This window comes from Hyperolius riggenbachi, chromosome 11, assembly GCF_040937935.1.
Source record: "Hyperolius riggenbachi isolate aHypRig1 chromosome 11, aHypRig1.pri, whole genome shotgun sequence".
NCBI lineage: Eukaryota > Metazoa > Chordata > Amphibia > Anura > Hyperoliidae > Hyperolius > Hyperolius riggenbachi.
In genome coordinates this window covers 189175950-189200102 of record NC_090656.1, presented here as the reverse complement: position 1 = coordinate 189200102, position 24153 = coordinate 189175950, and the positions used below count along the sequence as shown (strand labels likewise).

Here is a 24153-nt window from a genome sequence, read left to right as displayed (position 1 = left end):
TGCAGTAACGCAGTGCATGCAGTGCGCTGGGATACTGTATTGCTTTGAATCCTAATGCACTGCATGCACTGTGAACGTTCCATAGTCTTACGTCTTGAAATATGACTTTCTGAATTAAGATGCCCTCATAGAGTGGCACTCCAATGTCACACTGTGAAGCTAGCCTCAGAGCCCACATTTGTTTTCAGGCAGCAGCTTAGTCACATAACTCACAACAATGTTCATTAATTTAGTATCAAACAGAGAAATGGTAAATGAGATGCAAATTATCCTGGCTTGCATGTATATATAATTTTAATCACATGCAACTTGGATATGGACCAATCAAATTCACTTCCTATTAATCGCACAATCGATTTGCATGAAATTTGCATGAAACTGAATTATTTGCACCCCACTGACCATCACTAATCCCAAGGTAGCACTTACAGAATTCATTGACATCCGGAGCCGCTACAGCATGAATCCCGGTGAGATGGGCAATGCGGCCCTGGATTCTGGTCCTCTGGAACCCGTTTGTCTTATCAACTCTTTCAATCATCTGCTGCTGGCGATCGATCCAGTACAGGTGATCTCCGAGGACTGTGAGCCCCATCGGCTGGAGGATATTGGAATCTTCCAGAGTAATTCTATTGGCTCCTGCAAAACAGTATGCAAATTAAGCAAATGCGAGATATCCCCAGATTTGATTTTTTATTTTTAATATATATAACCAAATATAAATATATAACCACTGGATGACCGGAGATTTACACCCCCCTAATGAACAGGCCATTTTTTACAATTTGGCACTTCACAACTTTAATGGTATATTGCTCGGTCATACAACTTAGCACCCAAATTCATTTTACCTACTTTTCTTCTCACAAATAGAGTTTTCTTTTGGTGCTCTTTGATTGCTGCTGCTTTTAGTTTTTAATAAAAAAAAATAATAAAATAAGAGCAAAATGTTGTAATTTTTTTTATCCCCCCCCCCTCTAAATTGGCACTACCCTACGATACATACACTACACTATACATATATAGGCATATGACTATGGTATGGGTTAGATTGTAAGCCCTTCCGATGGGCAGTTAAGTGACAAGCCTTACTGCGTAAGATGGCAGCGTTATATAAACATTTACATTCATTTTACTGAAAAAAACAGCCTGCCAGTGCTGATCAGCTGCTGGCAGGCTGATCGCTGGAGCCGGCTGTTTACAGTGACGCGAGCTTGCGCGAGCTCCCGTCAACTCTCACTTCTCGCGAGATGACGCCATATGGCGTTGTAGAGGAACAACGGAGCCATTCTGCGGCCGCCAATCTGCATTAGGTGGTCGCAGAATGGTTAAGGCATTGTCGCTAATCATATCGGAACCATGCAGCTCCTCCTCCTGCAGCATGGCCGCACAATAGCCATGCGAGCCAACCCGTGCATGTGCAGTAAGCCGGGGTAGCGTGTGAACAAGCAGCTCCGTACTATGCGCTCGCGGCTACTGCATGGCTGCGCTCGTAACAGAGGAGGAGAGCAGCCCTGATCTGCAGAGAAGCCGGACTCAGCGTCGGGGGACAGCAGACCACCGAGAGAAGCCTCAATAGGAGCCTGAGGCTTCCCTCTCTTCAGGGGTCCCGGAGGGATGGTGAAGATGGCATACGGTTCTGCACCAAGTATTCCGCTCAACATAAAGAGATTGTTATAATTTAAGTAGGCCTCAGTTATTTGGACTGAGTTAGTCAAAAAGGCTTGATGAGCAGACCTGTCCTTTAAGGGGATTTTCTCTGAAGAGAGAAAATCTGCAGTTCTGTCAGCAGAACTAGAACATACCAAGAAGCTGTTCTGAACAAGGCCGCAGGTCTCCCTGACCTGGGCCTGGAACAATAAACATCAGTCATGTTTTGTAAATATTCACATTCCTGCATGTATGTCAAATGTCTCATTGATTATTAATCGAGTAGGCGGGTATGATGACACCATGAGTGGGTCCACCAATAGACTGATATAGGGGGTGGCGAAGATGATGTCATATTTAACTATTTCCTAGCCGGTATTAAATCTGGAGCGAGCGATGGAGAACTCACTTCTGCTTCTTCCTTCTGCACTAGCTCGCAAGGCCGACTTGGACCTCTAAGCATGTTATTCCTTTATGTAAGCTGATATAATGTATGCTATGTACATAGGTAGTTTAGTGTAACGTAGGTAGGAAGAAGGTACCTGATAGACTTCGGTAGGGAGTCTAATCACGAGCAACATGAAGATTTGCATAGCTAGGATATGATGACTGTATCTATCTGTCTTTCTGTGATTTGAATAAATAACGGAAACATTGGAGAAGCCTGAGAAAGTCTATTTCCTGTTTGCTGTGTGGAGAGTCAAGTGATCTCACAGTCTGTGAGACGATGGTGTCGAAGCAAGGTGATAAGAACAGTTTATAACAGTGGTGCCGTGAACCCAGCTGCGCTGTCTAGCAGAAAAGGCAGGCAAGGACCGGGCCAGATGTCAGTCAGTTATCTAGGTTTCAAGATATTCCACAGCGACATAAGCGGAGTTGACGCGGACTGGAAAACTTATCAAGAGGATAAGTAGTGTGTGGGAGGCCGCTAGAGAAAGGCCAACACACGGGCTGCAATCCGGGTGATGATCAGCGGCGAGTCATGGACCGGTTTTATTTGGATTGTGCTGTACACGCAATCTAGCCGAACAAAGGATTCCTTGGTGAGGTATCCCAGGCAAAGGTTTTGAGCAAGTTACCTTCGGGACCGAGAATCCGCTGAGAGAACGCTCAGTAAACGCTCACCGAGGTCCATCGACTCGTGGGAAAAAACTTGCCGTCAGCTGATCGGATTGGAAGTCGGTACAAGTCTGTAGAGCCAGGCAAGTATAGTGTTTCATTTGTTTAATTCTAATGAAAGTGTTGGTATTACATGTTGACAGTTTGTTCCAGCAGTGTTTTCTCTCTAAATTTTCCAATGTATGTTCGTACTGGTTTTCCTGTGTAGGTTTTTTTTTCTCTCTCTCGGGTTGTGCTAGTGGCTGCTGCGTGCGGTTTCAGGTTTTTTTTTCTCTCCTTTCTCTTTCTCCCGTGTGTCTGGGAGGTTTGCCAGATATGGGAGTCCCCCGCAGGAGAGATAAGGGGGGGCTAAGGCTTTCGAGTAGTAGAGGGGGGGGAGAGGAGAAGGAGAGAGAGGGAAGAGAGAGGAGACTGGCAGTGAGGAAAGTGAGAGAGAGACAGCTGTGCGGTTTTAGAAGGGTTTAAAGCACTTTGTTAGCTGTCGGAAGTATGTTTTTTTTCTCTTCTCGGGGAGCTATACAGATGCACGCAGCCCACGGACCTGGGTCGCTTTGAAGGTATGCAACAGTTAGAGTGACAGCTGAGATAGTGGGTGGTGCTACTGTATGGGGCTCGGACGTAGTTTTTTCTTTTTTTTTGTCAGCAGGGGTGTTCGGGAGATGTTCTGCTGGGTAGAGTCTGTGGTTCAGAGATAGGAGACTCCACGGTGGAATTTCTGGTATTTCTCTTTTGGGATGTTTTTCCATCCGAGAGTGTGTAGAGCGGTATGCTAAGCTTGGGGAAGAGCTTTTTCTGCTGAAATGTTTAGTGTGCATATACATTGTATGTACGTTCTAACTGTTTTTTTCTCCTAATGTGTATAGGATTAAGCGGTTGCTACGGGAGATTGATAGCAGCCATTTTGGCTGGCATGCCATGACTCAACATGGCGTCGGGTTTCTGAGAAAGCCACTCCCATCTGCATGATGTATCAGCAGGGGAGGGGGCGGGAAGCGCCCACTGATAGGCACGCCCCGATGGCAGGGGGGAGGATGTGCTGGGGGGGGGATCCCAGGTCCCACGTCACAGCTGGGCACAAGGCGCCGTGCACGGAAGCAGCTGGTGGGAGGGGGGTCCAGAGTGGGGACAGTAGAGAGATTCTACTGGGTTTCTTGGCTTCCAGATGATTTCCTCAGAAGAAGTCTGGACACAGGGAGTGTCCGCATACGTGAGCCAAGCAAGTTGCAGGCTCACAGATAGGAAGTGTTTCCCAGCTAGGAAAACACGTATAAGTCAGATAGTCCCCAGGGAGTGATTTGCGAGTGCTGCGCAGATCAGGGAAGTATCTGTACTGGGTTGCTTATGGGATTATTCCTGTAAGTGAGGCACCTTGATGGGCGGGGCAGCATGAGTTCCCAATAGATAAGGGGGGACAGCGCATCAGGGGGGGTGCCGGAGGTGGAAAAAAGGGAGTTGACCAATACGGGTTTCCGTCGCCGCTGATGCAGAGCGGTAACGTTTTTTCCGGTTTTTGTCGTGGACAGGGCCAGAGCTTGACTGAGAGGTCTATGCTGGGCTGTTTTTTTGTGCGGTTTTTTTTTTCCGTCCACTGATTGGTCAAATATGTTTTTTCCAGCTCCTATCAATTGTAGCACAAAGAACAAGGACTGACAGCAGTTCATGGGGCAATTATACAGATGATAGAATTGCCGTTTACAGAGTGACAGTGTGTCAGTACGGTGTTTTCCATGTGACTACCTACCAAGTGGGCATTCAGGGATCTGCATACAGGCATGTGACGCTGGTATGCTTAGCCCTGCACCCTGTGTAGGTTAAGTGCAAAGTGCTCCTTCCTACAGGGAGGCAGCAATTTTTTTTTGGTAGTTTAGGTAGTGGCACGACAAACATTGATCAGAGGGTACAACACACAGAACTTCTAGCAGAGCTGGTATCGCGATGAAGTTCTAGATAAGTAAATGCGATAATGAGTAAGAGCATTGCAGGCTCACCTGCAAAGCAGCATCAGGTGTGGCATCCGTAATCTGTGCATGCGACGGCCGCGCATGGACAGATAAGGGGGGATGTGGAGTGAGCTGCAATGGGGTGAGAGCTTCCAAAGGTGAAGCGAGCTTCCATAGGTGAAGTCCGCGGGAGCATATTTTAAACAGGTAAGAACTGAGGATAGTACTGAGGTAGGGGGGTGAAGTTTAACTCCAGTCTACCAATAAGAGTAAACAGAGTTCATGAGAACCATAAAGCAACGAGATCAATTACGGTATATATTGATCAATTTAAAGTGTAAAGAGTACAAGCCGCAGGGCGAATCCCAAATCATTAATAAGAATTGATTTGTTTGTATTTCGATTTCAGGTGTTTGGCAATATGGAATTGAGACAGCTGCAGTGCTGGCAGCAAAGATGGAGATGTCAGTCGGATACGCGAAAGGTTCCAGATGCCAATCTAAGCTTGGAGAACAGCGAGATTCCTGAGATTGGAAAGAGACTAAAAAGCGAGATTCCTGAAATTGGAAAGAGACTAAAACACGAGATTTCGGAGATCGGAAAGAGACTAACAAACCTGTCTGAGCAAAGCATAATGCAAAGTGCTAATGTTTTTCTTTCCCAAGGTGGTGCTTTTATAATGAAGAGTACCGTGCTGATGGTGATCCTAGGTTGCCAGTTTGTCCTAGGAGAACGAAGAGAGGACATTCTCATGTATAATAAGGGGTTAATGAGAATACAAGGCCCAAACATGTTGATGTTGGGTGACAAAGGTACTGATCCTTTCACACCTCCCTCTGATGGGCACAGATGGACCATGCAGGGATGGAGGAAAAGAGCACTTGTGCCAGGAGAAATCAAACTTCATGGCACAATGTGGGTGAAAGGTCGGAAGGGTCAGGTGTGCGGGCAGTGGGAATTGAATGGCAGCGTAATTCTGCTATTTAATACCACACTCCCAGAATGGATGCACCGATCCAAAGGTTTGTTAAAAGGGACATTGCAGTACAATGGGTACATGCAAAAGGTGGAGTGTGTGATTCAGAGGTACCTTGTCTTGGTTATGCAGAGTGAGATGGTTCCAGATTGGAGAGGAACGAGCAGGAGGCGTCAATTCTCATACCAGAGAGACGCAGGGGACAACATCACACTCTGGAGCTACCAACAGAGAGTGCCTCTGAAACAGCTATACACACGTAAAGGCTGGAAAGCCGAGGGTGTGTGGTTCTCGAAACAAGAAGTAAAGATCGAGATAAAGCCACATCGCCAGGTGGCAAAGAGGGTGGGGAGAGCGGTCCCGGGGGAGGGAAAGCCAACACAGGGAACCCCATCCACACTACACGGGTCACAACAGGGGACGACATTACACAGTCCATGTGCAGCAGCTTATCCTCATGATAGTTGGGTAAGTGAAGAGGTACTCTTAATTGAAAGATTGCAGAGAGTACAGTCTTCCCGACCTCAGGTGCATAGTGTGCCTCAGGACATAAGGGGGGAAGAGGTCCAATCAGGACAGTTGGGGGCATATTTTGTCAGGGAGAGGCAAAAAGATCCTGTGCAACTGAGATTGGACAAGGGGAGGTATAGTAACTTTTCTGGAGAAGGATCTTTTGCATGGCAGCTTCGAGATGTTTGGGTGAACAAATGGAAACGGTGCAACATTCCTTTAGGCACCGCCACTTCCTTAGTTCCCACCTCAACACATGTCTTACACCAGGACCTGAGAGGTCAACCTTTTTTGGTGCTAGACGGGGAGGTGAAACAAGTAGAGTTGTCCTCATGCGGGCAATTCTTGCAGAAGTACCTGCGTTGGCCGGGGCAAGTCAAATTTAGTGGAGAAGCCTGCGGGCTCAATAACGCAGACTGCGAGGCTACCATTCAAAAGATCCACCCTGAAGCCCAACCGATAGTTCCGGTGGCTGAAGGAAAGGTTTGTTTTTTTAACATAAGGTCTAATGATACATTCAAGGTATATTCTCATAATTGTTCCGATAAGGGGGAGTTTCCAAGGGGAACATATTGTGTGAGTGGAGATCCCATATGGATCCTGTCATCCAGGTTTGATGACGTTGTTTCTCAAATTGTTAAGAGAACTCTAAAGGTCAAAGTTTCATGGGTAGTTCCCGTCCTGAAAGAGAACCCGACATGGGACAAAGGGGAACAGGGTTTGATCCAAGACGACCACATTTTGTTACAAAGGTTAAACAAACAGTACACTAAGTTAGAGGTAAGATTTCACCATGATACAGGTGATCTTAACGAGGTAGAACACAAAAATGAGCAGGTGAGTTCCAGTCTGCCCTGGTGGACAAAGGTTCCGGTGATGTTCCAGGGACACTCGGACGGGGCATCTGCAGTTCCAAAGTTCTTTCTACACCCACTGGTCGTCTGGATGGGGATGACAACTTTAGGCATCATTGTCCAGGTGAGGTTGCGGGTTAAAATTACGTAAAATAAATTAACCTGGTCCAGAGATTGGTGCCTCATAAACAATCTACTGAACCAATAGTTTAAATTAAGGGATAAACAGGGTTACGGGTATAGGTTTAGTAGTACCTAGGAGCTGATTGTATAAAGGCGCTCTTTTAGAAGGCACCTGGCACTGCTCCGTTTTGTAACAACCAAACGAGTTTCACTTTTCTGTGGTCATGCAAGTTTGTGAGTGATACGCAAGTGACGCAAATGCTGAGCATGTGGTATTGAGGGACTTAGAAGTAGGGCTTCCCCAGAGAGCCTGGTTACAGGAAGACCAAGAGGTCTTGCTCTCTCTCTTCCAGGGGTAACCACCGAGAGCAGAGAAGTTGTGTGAGCACGAACATCGAAAAGTGAAACATACAAGAAAGAAACCAGGTACTGGGAGGTTCAGACGCTGGGATCTGCGGGTCAAGCCGTTTTAGGGGGGATTGTTATAATTTAAGTAAGCCTCAGTTATTTGGACTGAGTTAGTCAAAAAGGCTTGATGAGCAGACCTGTCCTTTAAGGGGATTTTCTCTGAAGAGAGAAAATCTGCAGTTCTGTCAGCAGAACTAGAACATACCAAGAAGCTGTTCTGAACAAGGCCGCAGGTCTCCCTGACCTGGGCCTGGAACAATAAACATCAGTCATGTTTTGTAAATATTCACATTCCTGCATGTATGTCAAATGTCTCATTGATTATTAATCGAGTAGGCGGGTATGATGACACCATGAGTGGGTCCACCAATAGACTGATATAGGGGGTGGCGAAGATGATGTCATATTTAACTATTTCCTAGCCGGTATTAAATCTGGAGCGAGCGATGGAGAACTCACTTCTGCTTCTTCCTTCTGCACTAGCTCGCAAGGCCGACTTGGACCTCTAAGCATGTTATTCCTTTATGTAAGCTGATATAATGTATGCTATGTACATAGGTAGTTTAGTGTAACGTAGGTAGGAAGAAGGTACCTGATAGACTTCGGTAGGGAGTCTAATCACGAGCAACATGAAGATTTGCATAGCTAGGATATGATGACTGTATCTATCTGTCTTTCTGTGATTTGAATAAATAACGGAAACATTGGAGAAGCCTGAGAAAGTCTATTTCCTGTTTGCTGTGTGGAGAGTCAAGTGATCTCACAGTCTGTGAGACGATGGTGTCGAAGCAAGGTGATAAGAACAGTTTATAACAGAGATTGCTCGAATCTTTGAACGCCATTGGTACATTTTGATAAATGATCCAAAGATTAATACCTTGGTGACACCGGAGCCTAAGATTGCTTTCAAAAGAGCACCATCCATCCGGGACCTTATTGTTAGGAGTCATTTCCGCGGAACTGACTCCATACGCCCCCATTGTAGTGTCACTGGCACTTACGGCTGTGGTGGATGTGGTATATGCCGATTTCTAGTTGTCGGCAGGGAGATTGTACTCCCCAATGGCCATCATTGGTCATTACAACATTTCGTTAATTGTAACACCCCATATGTGGTATATCTCCTTTCTTGCCGGTGTGGGGCTTTCTACATTGGCAAGACGGGACGTGATTTGAAAAGCAGGATCGGTGAACATCTCACCAACATTAAGAGTACCACGTCCACCACATCTGTGGCCAGACACTTTAAAACGATGCATGGGGGCGACTATCGGGGCCTGCGAGTCATCGGCCTGGATCGTATACATACAACAATCAGGGGGGGCAACTATGATCGGTTGCTTCTCCAAAAAGAATCTCGATGGATCTTTGAATTAAAAGCTACCGATCCTCCAGGTTTAAATGAGTCAATTGGATTCTCACCATTTTTACTGATATGACTATGGGCCCCTTTGGGCTCGGGCCACCACTGTTCATTTCTCCCTTCTGTGTGCTCTGGGTCCTCCAACTGCGCCCTTCTCTGTCTGTACTGCGCGCACTGTGTCTGTGGATGGGTTGCCTTGACCTTGGTGGTCTGGGCTTTCTCTCTGCGGTATGACCGTGCACATGGCTACACATTTGATGGAATTTATATTCCCCCCTTTTTTTGATAACAATTTTTTGCACAGGACATCTGACCCAATATTGTGGTCACTTGGATTGATGTCCTATATAGTACGTTTTGCTCAAAGGTTTGCTCCAGCCACTATTATAATTCTTAGCTTTTTTATATTATAGTTTCTTTATAGTTTTTGTTTTCATGGTAGTTAATACATCAAGCTGAATGAATAATGAGTGTATGTGGTCTGTGTGTACTCTGCCTGTATTCTCCTGTCACGACCAATAGCCATCGGTCTACATGCAACATCTGCGTGTGACTTCCTTCACACGCTGGAGCTGTTTACTTTGGATCCAGCTCCTCCCCTGTATCTGATTGGCTGTGGCTCGTTGTTATGGGGAATGATGTGCGCACTTGCCGCCAGTGACGGCGGCGTGTGCGCGTATTTAGACAGGACACGGAGACCCAGTTAGCCACGCCTCCCTTTGAGAAAGCCGGAAGTGTCCGGCGAAACATGTTAGGGCGTTTGGCGTGACACGGCTCCACGCACATGCCGCCTTGCCAGGTTCATCCGCCGCTGCCTGCTGCCATCTATGTATGACCGCTTGAACGGTCCCACAGTCCTGCCTCCACTTGTGGCTGCTGCTGACCAGTTGTACAACGGTCTCTGCTCGGATTTCCGCACCATCACCAGTGAACTTGTCTGGACTGCTTCCTGTTCCTCCTCTAGCCGTGAGCTCCGGCGGTGGGTTGAGGAACCCTGAAACACAAGCACCCATTTGGAATGCCGTCGCCCCCGGAGTGGGTACAGTATACGGGTTCCAATACCCAGCCTGGTCATTTTGACAACAGTTTGGTGCATGATTTTACGCTATATCTGCTGTTGCAACTTGCTTTGCCTGCCCCTGCTTTGCATCAACCTTGGGAACTGACTGTTTCACTTTGGCCAATGCTTGCTTTTTTGATTTTTTCTTTGCAATCAACACCTTGCACATTGATATCATCTATATTGCTATAACTGTGCTTATGAGATCATCCGCTGAGCTGGACTTTTGGCCTATTACATGCATTGGGATCCCTAAACCACATTAGGTGGTTCAAGCTAGGGCTGTGAGTGCATGGATGTGCGGGTCAGTATGTGTGCGATGTCCCTCTGATGATTGCTGCATGTGTGGGTTTTTATGATGGATTCTTGTGATTTTTGATAATAATAATTAATAAAGCTTTTTTGCATTTTTATAAGTTTGACTTGTACAGTGAACTTATTACACATGCCTCCCAACCCCCATTTCCCTTGATCTTTACGTTTTCCCTCTCTTCAGGTAAGTATCTCATTTTGATCCAAAAGTTTCACTTCGGGATCACTAAGTTTCTCCATTGTCTCTCTTGATTCTGGGGTGAGTAGTGTACTCTATAATTTGTCTATACAACCGGTCATAATGGTTGTACGCAGATCCTTTTTTCCAGCTTCCAATGCATCACCTTCAAAAACAAGCCCCCAATTGCTATTTATTATTTCAGACTCTTGACACGTACTGTTATTCGCTATGCACCAGAATGTAGGATAACTCGTGCAAAGTTGGGAAACACAGCCCTAAATAGGGAGTACTTGTACTTTGGAAGAAAACAGTCATATTCCATTGTGGAGTTCTGACCTCTGACTCATTCCTCTGTAATTGTAACAATTAATAGCAGTGCAAAGTACCAGTAGAGCTTGAAGTAAACCGTGTCCACTGCCATGGTAAATATTTGAGTTGGCAATACATTAAACAGGCTGCAGCAACAACATAAAACATTTATAAATGACAGCCCTTGACAGAGCAATCCATGCCTCTTCCATACATGAAACATCTGGCCGCAACCTCTGCCTTATGAGCTGCTCTGTATTGTTTGCTTTTTCCTGAAATCTTGATTTGCATGACCATCTCTGGGCTGAGAATTAGACGATCACTGAAAGCCTGGCTTATGGAGCGCAGGGGGATGAGTCCTTCCAAGTGATACATGCTCTTGGCTCAGATAGCTTTATTATACAGTATCAAGAAGTAATTACTGCGCAATAAATTCGTCAAGGAAATTCAAACGTTGCTGCTGTGGTCCTTCCTCTGAAAGAAGCAATTTTTTAGGAAAGAAATGCCCATCACCTGGCAACACTACTTTGGGCTGGAGAAGACTCGAGACAACAGAACTTAAAGTACACCTGACCTGAAAGGGATATGAAGGCAGCCATATTTATTCCTTTTAAACAATGCACATTGCCTGGCTGTGCTACTGATGTCTTTGGATGCAGTAGTGTTTGAATCCCAAATCTGGAACAAGCATTCAGCTAATCCAGTGAGACTTCAGTCAGAAACATCTGATCTGTATACCTGTTCAGGGTCTGTGGCTAAACCTATTATAGGCAGAGGATCAAAAAGACAGCCAGGCAATCTGCATAGTTTAAAATGAAATAAATAGGTCAGCCTCCATAGCGCTCTTATGTGTGCTAACCTGGCCCAATGATTTAAAAAATTGTCCTACTCAACAAAGATGATTCAAGGGCAATGAAATAGGAAGCAGCGAACTTTACTGTGAGTGCATCAGTTCCTCTATTCCATGCTCAAGTGGGTGTGTAGAAGATTGTGGCCATCAGCCACTTTGCACCAATCTGTCCCCACAGCAGAGGCCCACCTAGACTCTTACATTCGTTGTTGCCGCGTATTGTCTTTGGCGCAAAATATTGCCAAATGTTCTCGTTCGCCAATAGTTTTCTCTAACTCCCTATTTGCACCCTAACCTCTTTTCGTCTAACACTAACCTCCCCTTTCCTTTCCTAACACTAACCTCCCCGTCTCTGCTTGTAACACCTACCTAACACTCTTTTTTTTCCTAACACTAACCTCCCCTTTCCCCTCCTAACACTAACCTCCCCGTCTCTGCTTGTAAAACTTACCTGACACTCTTTTTTTCCTAACACTAACCCCTCCCATTTCCCCTCCTAACCTCCCCTTTCCCCTCCTAACACTAACCTCCCCATTTCTGCTTGTAACACTTACCTGACACTGTTTTTTTCCTAACACTAACCTCCCCTTTCCTCTCCTAACACTTATCTCCCACCCTTGTCGTTATCACTTTATGTGTACAGAGTTTACTGCTGTACACATGCAAAAGATCAGTTCATGCAACACACCCAAGAAATGCTTTTGTAGTCCATTTACTTCCTTAATTTAGTTAAGAAATATCTGGTGATCTCATACACACCTTGTTTAACAAACAAGTCGTCATCTTTGGAGGTCTTTTGTAAACTTTTTTACAAAGATTAAAATCTGATCGGTTTTTGATCTTCCGTTGATCTTTATCTCACATGTGTACACAGATTTAGCCGAGCAGGGGCATCTAATTACCTTTCGGCTACATGATTAATTGCTCAGCTGTCTATTAGCCAAGCACTCCGATCGTGTGCCAAAATCCAGCTCTCTGGAACCTCATAGCCACAATTTATATTGCTGTCTATGGAGTATCAGTAGGGTATTATACCATGTTAGCCATTAGTAAAAGCAATAAGTTTTGAATCAGGATGATACCATGCATTGGCTAACTTAAAAGAATAAGAGTAAGCAAACTTTTTTGGCGTACTGTATATGTGACAGGCACCTGTATGCCAAAATGCCTGCTTCCCCCATAAACATATCTATGATTGAGTGATATTCAGATGAAGCTGCATTTGCTGGTGAGAAATGGCTGTTGGGTAGCAGAACTCTACATGCTCACACCTACACTTTCAATAACATCAGTTTCTACACCTGCTAAAGCCCTCCAGACAACTTTGGTGAGCTTATCTCCAGTCCTCTACAGTCCAGCTATAGCACATCACTTATATATTTGAGTTTTCTCCAGATTTAGTAAATTAAACCCAAAGTATTATAGCCTGCTGGCGAGTATTGCATCCAAGCAAACGGCATTATCACAACAGCAATTTCAGATGAAGCACCACCCAGATGTGGAATGCCTGTTAGTCGATGGTCCTCCACAGTCCCTTACGGGCACCAAAGGGGAACGGCTGCACTTGCAATTGAGAATAGCGAGGTAAACACCACTGCCAGGAAGACAACTCTTAAGAACTTGTTCTAATGCATGTTTTTCTAACACAGTGTTCTCCCTAGGCTCTTTTAGCTGGGTGCTCCACCCGGCTAGATTTGGTGACCACCCGGCTGTCATCGGCTCACCTCCTCCTATGCTGTAAGCACAGTTGCACTGCATTTTCAACTTACCCCACCCGGCTACTTTTTCATACCACCCGGCTGGAAAAAAATTCTGGGGAGAACACTGTAACAGTGAGCATGGCTTGAAGAGTCCCCTATTCCAATGCCATCAGCAGTCCCATCAGAGTGCCATGCAGGGCAGTGGATATTCCTTTGGAATGTGATAGACATCTGAAAACTACCTGCTGTTAGGTGACAAATGTTTGCATTCTTGGTCTGGATTAGTGAAGACCAAGATGGCGCCCGTGCAGGTTGCCTCGGTCACATGGCTCCTGCAACTTTTGCAGCTACATAGCTTTTTCTTGTGCTAAGTCTTGTCTTGTCCTGTCCGTTAAGCCGTTTAACCGGCTGATCCTGCTCAGGGTTAGCGCCTACTCACCCGACGCCACCACGTGGACCCACAGCCGATTCCTTGGCCCTGACTGTCGGCACCGCTCTGGACCCTGCTCCTGCCTGCCGCTGTTTCGCTGGACTCCGCTGCCACCTGAGGAGGGTACTGTTGGTCCTCCGCTCCTGGCCTGGATGGAAACTGTCGGATCTCCGCTCCCGACTCCCGCTACGGCTGGCACATCGGACTCACCCCTGCTCCTGGCTGCGGCACCCCCGGTGGAAGTCCTGGCCACTGGCGGACGCCGCAACTCCTGCCTTCCCTCTCAACAGCAAGGATGCCTCCCGGATTGCCTCTTTAACGCGGCTCCCGACGGGGCCCGGTCTGCCTCCCATCCTCCACGGATCCCACGTGGCCTGGCCTGCACAAATCCCACCCAGCGACCTCGGAGCAGCAGTGGATTCCCTGATCCTGGCGCGCAAACAGTGGACCAGCCTCCAAGATCTGTGTCCCCCAGGACCAGCCTCCCCTACCGGAAACACCACTCCAGCGGCCGCGGATCCTGCCAGTGGCTGCCCGATGCCACCCATGGTGAGTCCCTGAGCCGTTCGCTCCCCATGGGGAACCACTGTCTTGTCACTGCCCTGTCTTTGCCTCTGTCCTGTCTCTGCCTGCTGTGCTGAGGAAAGCACATACTGTGCCACCCTGCCACACCACCTACATGCCCTATACCGTGCTGTGCTGCCTGCCTGCTAAAGAGAAGCACATACTGTGCCACTCACCTGCTACTCCACCTACCTGTGCCGTTTACCGTGCTGTGCTGTCTGTCTGCCCGCTGAGGGAAGCACATACTGTGCCACTCACCTGCTACATCACCTACCTGTGCCCTATACGTGCTGTGCTGTCTGCCTGCTATTCCACCCACACCTGTATACTATAACTGGACTGCGCTGCCTGCCTCACAACATTCCTGTGCTGCCAACCACACCAACTACTGGCACCCCTGCGGGGACCCTCTGACTCTTCCCTCTGCCTTGCTGTGCTGCTTGCCCAATCTACTGCGCCACTCAGACTGGGCGGTGCTGCCGGCCATATCACCTACCTGGGCCCTGTGCTGTGCTGCCTGCCTGCCACACCACCCACCTGGTGCCCTACACTGTGCTGCGCTGCCTGACTGCCTTATATCATCACTGGTGCTGCCTGCTACACCACCTACCTGTGCCCCAGACTGTGCTGTGCTGCCTGCGCTACCACCTACCCGTGCCCTATACCACCCACCGGGGCCCTACACTGTGCAGTCAGCCTGCCTCATACCATCACCGGGCCTACCATTTCCCACTGAGGCACCGGCACCTGCACCATGTGCACGGAACGGCCACAAAATATTGCCACCATATCTAGAGAGGTCCTCCTCAGATGGGAACCCCTGGTCAGCCCAAAGCCTGCATGGTGCTCCGCCCTGTGGGATGCTGTCACCTCCCACGCCAAATTCCTTATCTCCAAGCGAGCACTGAACAAATGCTGCTGCCACAGAGGGAGGAGGGCGGGGGCCCAGGCCCGACTCAAAAGAAAAGGTCTGCGCACTCCAGTCCCTGCCATCCTATTAGCCAACGTCTGCTCACTCCCCAACAAACTGGACGAGCTGCTCCTCCTACTAGGCAGCAAACCCCAGATCGGCAGAAACACCCCTGTTCTCCGTTTTACTGAGACCTGGCTGAGTGACAGCACCCCCGATAACTCCCTACACGTACCGGGCTACAACCTCCTCAGAGCAGACCGTGACGTAGCCCTCTCTGGGAAAACGAGAGGGGGAGGCATCTGTTTTTACATCAACACCTCCTGGTGCTCCAACATCACCACTCTAAACAAAACCTGCACCCCTGATGTCGAGTTTCTAGCCATAAACTGCAGGCCTAAATACTCCCCCAGGGAGTTCTCTTCCCTCGTCCTCGTCGGAGTCTACATCCCTCCCGACGCATGCTCCAGGACTGCCTTGCAAACCCTCAGGGACTGTATCACGGGATGGGAAACTGCCCACCTGGAGGCCCTGTTCATCATCCTGGGCGACTTTAACAAGGCGAACCTGCGACATGAGATGCCCCGTTACAAGCAGCACATAACCTGCCCTACCTGAAACTGTAACACCCTGGACCACTGCTACACGGTCCACAAGAACGCTTACAAGGCCTCCCAGGGTGCCCCCCTGGGAAACTCCGACCACAACACAATCCACCTGATTCCCACTTACAGGAGGCTCCTGGAGACCTCAAAGCCCATCACCAAAACCATCAAAAAGTGGACAGCCGAGGCAAAAATGGAGCTACAAGCTTGCTTTGACACCACTGACTGGTCGACCCTTGAGGCATCCTCCCTTGATGAATGGGCCGAAAACGTCACCTCCTACATCGGCTTCTGCGAGGAAGCGTGCATTCCATCTAAGACTTTTAGGGTTTTCCCCAACAACAAGCCCTGGTTCAATGACAGGCTCCGCCGGCTTCGGAAACGCAAGGAGGAAGCGCACAGGTCTGGCTCACCCGAGGAGTACAGGGAGGCAAGGTACACCCTGAAAAGAGAGCTTCGTACAGCAAAGAGGGCTTACTCCGAGAAGCTGGGGCTCTGCCTCCAGTCTAACAACACACGGGAGGTCTGGAAGGGCCTGAGGGCGGCCACAAACTTCAAACCTGCTCCTCAACCTGTGACCCCGAGTCTTCGACTGGCCGAGGAGCTCAATGAGTTCTACTGCAGGTTTGAGCGACAACCCATCCAGTGCGCAGACCATTCAGCCACGGCCATGGGGACCCCCTCCGCGGGTGAATCCTGCACCCTGGCTCCTGCCGCCGTCCATGAAACTGAGGTACTCCGGCTCCTCCGCAAGCTGAATCCCAAGAAGTCTTCTGGCCCCGACGGAGTGTCGTCGATCTGCCTGAGAACCTGTGCCGATCAGTTAGCCCCTGTGCTCTCCTCCGTATTCAAGCGGTCACTATCGGATGGCACAGTTCCCTCCTGTTTTAAACGGTCTACAATTGTACCAGTCCCAAAAAAAACAGGCAGCACTGAGCACAACAACTTCCGACCGGTGGCCCTAACCTCTAACATCATGAAGCTACTGGAGCGATTGGTCCTTGCCCACCTGAAAAAGTTCACGGATGCCCACCTTGACCCACTCCAATTTGCATATAGGGCAAACAGATCCGTAGAGGACGCCATCAATGCCAGCTTGGCATACGTCATGGAGCACCTAGACAACCCTGCCTCCTACGCTAGGCTACTGTTCCTGGACTTTAGCTCAGCGTTCAACACGATCTGCCCAGATATCCTGCTCACAAACCTGACGCAGCTCGGGGTGGAACCCACCCTCCGGGCATGGATCAAGCACTTCCTGACGAACAGAACGCAACAGGTGAGGCTGGGAAACTGCTACTCCAGCGTAAGAACCACAAATACAGGGGCTCCACAAGGCTGTGTTCTGTCTCCACTACTGTTCTCCCTCTATTCCAACAATTGCATCTCATCCGCCGACTCGGTGAAGGTCATCAAATTTGCAGATGACACCACTATCATTGGCCTAATCGGCAGCAACGGGGAGCACGAATACCGCAGTGAAGTCGAGAGCATCTGCAACTGGTGCGGAGACAACAACCTTGTACTCAACACAGCAAAGACGGTTGAACTAGTCGTAGACTTCAGGAAGAACCCTCCCCCCCTCCCACCTGTCCTCATTGGGGGAACTGAAGTCTCGAGGGTGTCATCGGTACGGTTCCTCGGCACGACTCTCACAAATGACCTGAAATGGGGGCAAAACACCATCAATGTTCAGAAGAAGTCGCAGCAGAGGTTATTCTTCCTGCGCCAACTGAAGCGCTTTGGCATGCCCCGGAAACTGCTAACAAGCTTCTATACTGCCACCATAGAATCCATCCTCTGCTCCTCAGTCATTGTCTGGTACTCGGGCGCAACGACCAGGGATAAGCACAAACTGCAGAGAGTCATAACGGACGCAGAGAGGATGTTAGGAATATGGTCATACCACTTCTTGCCTGCTGGTGGCAGCATCGTGTTGAACCCTGAACTTCCTTTATTCCACCAGCAGGTGGCTCTAGAGACTTTGCAGGACCTGAACTTTCCTTGTTCCACCACTGGGTGGCTCTATGCTGGCTGGAAACAGCTCTGCCACTGCAAGGGTTGCTCTCTATGGACTTTGCTTGTCGATCATGCTGCAGGTGTGTCCTCCTTATTTAAGAGCCCTGCAAGGAGCAACCTTGGCCAGAACTTTGTGCTCGCTAGCTGGAGTATCTGGACAACCCTGGTTCTCTGGTATCCTGTATCCCTGTATCTGTTATCCTGTTTCTGAACCTAGATTCTGTCTGACCTCGTTTACTGCCTGCTCCTTGTGTACCGTGATTGCTCGATTGTTGCCGACCTATGCTTTGTCCTGACTGTGATTTTGTGCCTGCCTTCTTGTACTGCGATTGGTGTATATATTGTATATCTTTGTCCGGTGTATCTGTGTGTATATATCCTGTATATATTTAGGTAGATAGATAGATAGATAGATAGATAGATAGATAGGGTTTGGGGGTTTTGCATCTTGCCTTGATTGTATGGTGTGTATGTATGTGGTGGTTGCGTTCTTGTATATAATTGCCACCATATTCTCTGACTACTGTACATGGTGTTATGTGTGCTGCTGCATTGATATTGCATAATCCTGTATGCACAATTGTAAATAAACCTTCCTGCATAGTTTATTCCTGTCTCAGTGTCTGTGTTGCTGCAAACTGCAATCAATCCCAGTTTCTCCGTTCAGGCTCGTAACAGAAGTTCTGGCCAACTACTGATTGCTGCAGCTACACTGTATACTGAGTTATCTGTCAGAATGAGTCCACAAGATCTTGATTATTATGCATTCTTGGCTGAGGAATCTGAGCAAGAATGCCGCACTTTCTTTGCTGATTATCCTAGGGAAGATCTGCTGAAGTTAATTAGCCAGGTTTATGGACTTGTTAAGGATGGATCGTTTGATTCACAGGATTTTGAATGCCTAATCAAAATCTGGTATGATCTTGCGTTCCCTACAGTTTCTGATGGGTATTTACCACCTTACGATTTGCATAAAATTGAAGCCTTGATTAATTTGTTAGAAGATGATCAAGTGGGTTTTTTTGATTATTACAACAACAAGGATAAACAAACTGTGCAAACATGCATTAACTCTCTGCAATCCTTGATCAATCAAGGCCTATGCAAATCTGGAAAGGCTTCACATTTATTGTCTGCTTGGCAGAAAGTGTTATCTCCCAGCTCCAGATCTCATGCCCTGCCTGTAAAAAATAAATTTGAATTTATATTTAATTCTGATCAAATTGAACATTTATTTGATTATTTGAGGAGGGACAGGCAGAGGTTTGTTGAATATTATACCAATCAAGAAGAGGAATTTATAAGGGCCTGTATGTGTGCGACTCAGTCTCTGAATGTGCAAAAACTCTGCAAGTGTGAATCAGCTGCAAAGCTACTTGATGCCTGGTCTGAGATTCTGTCCTCTCATTTTCACTCTCTTCCTCCTGTTAACCCTTCATATACCTCGAACCATGTCCAATACTCACAGCCTGCAACAGTTGAACAATTTGTACCTACATTACCAGTAATAACTAAATCTGTTTATTATGACTTGCCTGTCTCTACTGACCAGAAGAAATGCGCTACTAAGCAAACGGCCATCAGATCTACACCTTGGTCCTCACAGTATCCAGTATCTGCATTAAAGTCTGTCCCAGTGCTGAGGAAACCAAAACGCAAATACTTCCCTACAGCCTCTATTGCTCCTGTACAGCCTCCATCCGCCTCATCTCCTGTGCAGCCTCCATCCGCCTCATCCCCTGTGCAGCCTCCAGTCGCCTCATCTCCTGTGCAGCCTCCAGTCGCCTCATCTCCTGTGCAGCCTCCAGTCGCCTCATCTCCTGTGCAGCCTCCAGTCGCCTCATCTCCTGTGCAGCCTCCAGTCGCCTCATCTCCTGTGCAGCCTCCAGTCGCTTCATCTCCTGTGCAGCCTCCAGTCGCTTCATCTCCTGTGCAGCCTCCAGTCGCTTCATCTCCTGTGCAGCCTCCAGTCGCTTCATCTCCTGTGCAGCCTCCAGTCGCTTCATCTCCTGTGCAGCCTCCAGTCGCTTCATCTCCTGTGCAGCCTCCAGTCGCTTCATCTCCTGTGCAGCCTCCAGTCGCTTCATCTCCTGTGCAGCCTCCAGTCGCTTCATCTCCTGTGCAGCCTCCAGTCGCTTCATCTCCTGTGCAGCCTCCAGTCGCTTCATCTCCTGTGCAGCCTCCAGCCGATTCCAGTCATGTGCAGACTCCATCCAGGTCGGTGCAGACTCCATGCAGATCGGTGCAGACTCCATGCAGCTCCATACAGACTCCAGTTGATTTTTGTCCTCAGCAATCTCCAGTCAGTCCTGAGCAGTTCCTCGCCTTTCTTTGTGGACTTTTTCATGGACTAGATTTGCTGACTATGGGTCAGCCCGACAGGCCTGCAGAGCCCCAGCATGTTCATCCTGCAGTATCCAGTCCTGCAAACCAGCCCGCAGAGTGTTGCATCCAGCCCGCAGAGTGTTGCATCCAGCCCGCAGAGTGTTGCATCCAGCCCGCAGAGTGTTGCATCCAGCCCGCAGAGTGTTGCATCCAGCCCGCAGAGTGTTGCATCCAGCCCGCAGAGTGTTGCATCCAGCCCGCAGAGTGTTGCATCCAGCCCGCAGAGTGTTGCATCCAGCCCGCAGAGTGTTGCATCCAGCCCGCAGAGTGTTGCATCCAGCCCGCAGAGTGTTGCATCCAGCCCGCAGAGTGTTGCATCCAGCCCGCAGAGTGTTGCATCCAGCCCGCAGAACTTTGCTCCTTGCCCGCAGAACTTTGCTCCTTGCCCGCAGAACTTTGCTCCTTGCCCGCAGAACTTTGCTCCTTGCCCGCAGAACTTTGCTCCTTGCCCGCAGAACTTTGCTCCTTGCCTGCAGAACTTTGCTCCTTGCCTGCAGAACTTTGCTCCTTGCCTGCAGAACTTTGCTCCTTGCCTGCAGAACTTTGCTCCTTGCCTGCAGAACTTTGCTCCTTGCCTGCAGAACTTTGCTCCTTGCCTGCAGAACTTTGCTCCTTGCCTGCAGAACTTTGCTCCTTGCCTGCAGAACTTTGCTCCTTGCCTGCAGAACTTTGCTCCTTGCCTGCAGAACTTTGCTCCTTGCCTGCAGAACTTTGCTCCTTGCCTGCAGAACTTTGCTCCTTGCCTGCAGAACTTTGCTCCTTGCCTGCAGAACTTTGCTCCTTGTTCGCACAGACTGTATTGGGAGCTCAGCCAACGGTCCAGCCAAGCGCTCAGCCAACGGTCCAGCCAAGCGCTCAGCCAACGGTCCAGCCAAGCGCTCAACCAACGGTCCAGCCAAGCGCTCAACCAACGGTCCAGCCAAGCGCTCAACCAACGGTCCAGCCAAGCGCTCAACCAGCGGTCCAGCCAAGCGCTCAACCAACGGTCCAGCCAAGCGCTCAACCAACGGTCCAGCCAAGCGCTCAACCAACGGTCCAGCCAAGCGCTCAACCAACGGTCCAGCCAAGCGCTCAACCAACGGTCCAGCCAAGCGCTCAACCAACGGTCCAGCCAAGCGCTCAACCAACGGTCCAGCCAAGCGCTCAACCAACGGTCCAGCCAAGCGCTCAACCAACGGTCCAGCCAAGCGCTCAACCAACGGTCCAGCCAAGCGCTCAACCAACGGTCCAGCCAAGCGCTCAACCAACGGTCCAGCCAAGCGCTCAACCAACGGTCCAGCCAAGCGCTCAACCAACGGTCCAGCCAAGCGCTCAACCAACGGTCCAGCCAAGCGCTCAACCAACGGTTCAGCCAAACGCTCAACCAAAGGTCCAGATCCATGAGGTTACACAGACTGCTGCTGCTGCTCAGCCACCACAGACTGCTGCTACTGCTGCTGCTCAGCCACCACAGACTGCTGCTACTGCTGCTGCTCAGCCACCACAGACTGCTGCTACTGCTGCTGCTCAGCCACCACAGACTGCTGCTGCTCAGCCACCACAGACTGCTGCTGCTCAGCCACCACGGACTCCTGCTGCTGCTGTGGTCCAGCCACTACAGACTCCTCCTGCTGCTGCTGTGGTCCAGCCACTACAGACTCCTGCTGCTGCTGTGGTCCAGCCACTACAGACTCCTCCTGCTGCTGTTGTGGTCCAGCCACTACAGACTCCTGCTGCTGCTGCTGTCCAGTTACCTCAATCTGTTGCTGATCTTCCTCCAGATGGTTTCCTGTCCATTGCCCCGACTGATGGTTTCCTGTCTTCTTTCCAGCCTGATGTCTGCCAGTCCACTGCCAAGCTACCTCCTGAACCTGCTCTTCCTCTTGATGGCACCCAGTCTACGGCTAATTCTTGCCACTTCACTGCCATGCCTAAGGTCTACCAGCCTGATATTTGCTTGAGTGAGGACCTGCCTATTGCCTGGCAGGGCACTTTCCTACCTGATGTCTACCAGGCCACTGCTCTGCCTGGTGCTTTGTATGATATATGCCAGTTTACCATGCTGTCTGATGCCTACCAGCCTGGTGTTCTTCTTGATGTCTTTTGTCTCCAGTTCCTAATTCAGCATCCTGAGATACAAAGTGAAAAATTTAATTTTTTGTTTCCCTCCCTGCCCACCCAGTGTTGGCATAAATTGTCAACCTTCCTGTATGATTTCCTGTCTGCCGCCTCTTGGGATCCTGGCGGTAGTGGTATATGGTCTTATTGGAGCGTCCTGAGGCCGCTCCTTAAGGGGGGGGTTATGTTAGGAATATGGTCATACCACTTCTTGCCTGCTGGTGGCAGCATCGTGTTGAACCCTGAACTTCCTTTATTCCACCAGCAGGTGGCTCTAGAGACTTTGCAGGACCTGAACTTTCCTTGTTCCACCACTGGGTGGCTCTATGCTGGCTGGAAACAGCTCTGCCACTGCAAGGGTTGCTCTCTATGGACTTTGCTTGTCGATCATGCTGCAGGTGTGTCCTCCTTATTTAAGAGCCCTGCAAGGAGCAACCTTGGCCAGAACTTTGTGCTCGCTAGCTGGAGTATCTGGACAACCCTGGTTCTCTGGTATCCTGTATCCCTGTATCTGTTATCCTGTTTCTGAACCTAGATTCTGTCTGACCTCGTTTACTGCCTGCTCCTTGTGTACCGTGATTGCTCGATTGTTGCCGACCTATGCTTTGTCCTGACTGTGATTTTGTGCCTGCCTTCTTGTACTGCGATTGGTGTATATATTGTATATCTTTGTCCGGTGTATCTGTGTGTATATATCCTGTATATATTTAGGTAGATAGATAGATAGATAGATAGATAGGGTTTGGGGGTTTTGCATCTTGCCTTGATTGTATGGTGTGTATGTATGTGGTGGTTGCGTTCTTGTATATAATTGCCACCATATTCTCTGACTACTGTACATGGTGTTATGTGTGCTGCTGCATTGATATTGCATAATCCTGTATGCACAATTGTAAATAAACCTTCCTGCATAGTTTATTCCTGTCTCAGTGTCTGTGTTGCTGCAAACTGCAATCAATCCCAGTTTCTCCGTTCAGGCTCGTAACAGAGGATCATCGGATCTCCTCTTCCACCTCTTGATCTCCTCCACTCCACTAGGATGATGAAGAGAGCCACCAGGATCTCCCGAGACCCCTCCCACCCAGGCAGTCGCTACTTCGAGCTCCTCCCGCTGGGCCGCAGCTACAGGTCACTATCATCCAAGACCGCCAGGCGGGAAAACTCCTTCTTCCCCCAAGCGGTTCGGCTGCTTAACTCCAATCTTCCCCCGTCAAGGCCCGCCCACTAGCTTGCCCTGGTGGGGTCGGTCAGCCAGCTCTTGCCCGTCTGCCTGCCTGGTCCCCACTGCCCATGTTCGTGGCTTTATCATCACCACTGCATCATCACTACCCATCCACTATCGGTAGTAGCTCTATTGTACTAACTGTTGCCTCGGGACTGCTTCATGTGAAGGCCATATCTATATCTAACTGTTGCCTCGGGACTGTTTCACGTGAAGGCCATATCCATAACTAACTGTTGCCTCGGGACTGTTTCACGTGTAGGCCATATCCATATCTAACTGTTGCCTCGGGTCTGTTTCACGTGGAGGCCATATCCATATCGAACTGTTGCCTCGGTCTGCTTCACGTGAAGGCCATACCCATATCTAACTGTTGCCTCGGGACTGTTTCACGTGTAGGCCATATCCATATCTCTACTGCATTTCTTCACCTGTATCATTGTTTGTTTTATGTGTTGCACATCTGTCCTCTTATACCATGTTTACTATGTCTATGCCATGTGTACCACAATCAATTCCGAGTATAGCTCTGCTGTACTTGGCGAAATAAAGTGATTCTGATTCTG

General features: G+C 48.9%; 1 protein-coding gene across 1 annotated transcript in view; it reads right to left on the bottom strand.

Annotated features, from left to right (window-relative positions):
• Positions 1-24153, bottom strand: part of LRP5 (LDL receptor related protein 5) — a 246308-nt gene that overhangs the window by 16404 nt on the left and 205751 nt on the right. The window contains exon 16 of the mRNA XM_068260971.1: positions 430-639. Within this exon, the coding sequence (XP_068117072.1) occupies positions 430-639 (210 nt within the window). The remainder of the gene's footprint in view (positions 1-429; positions 640-24153) is intronic.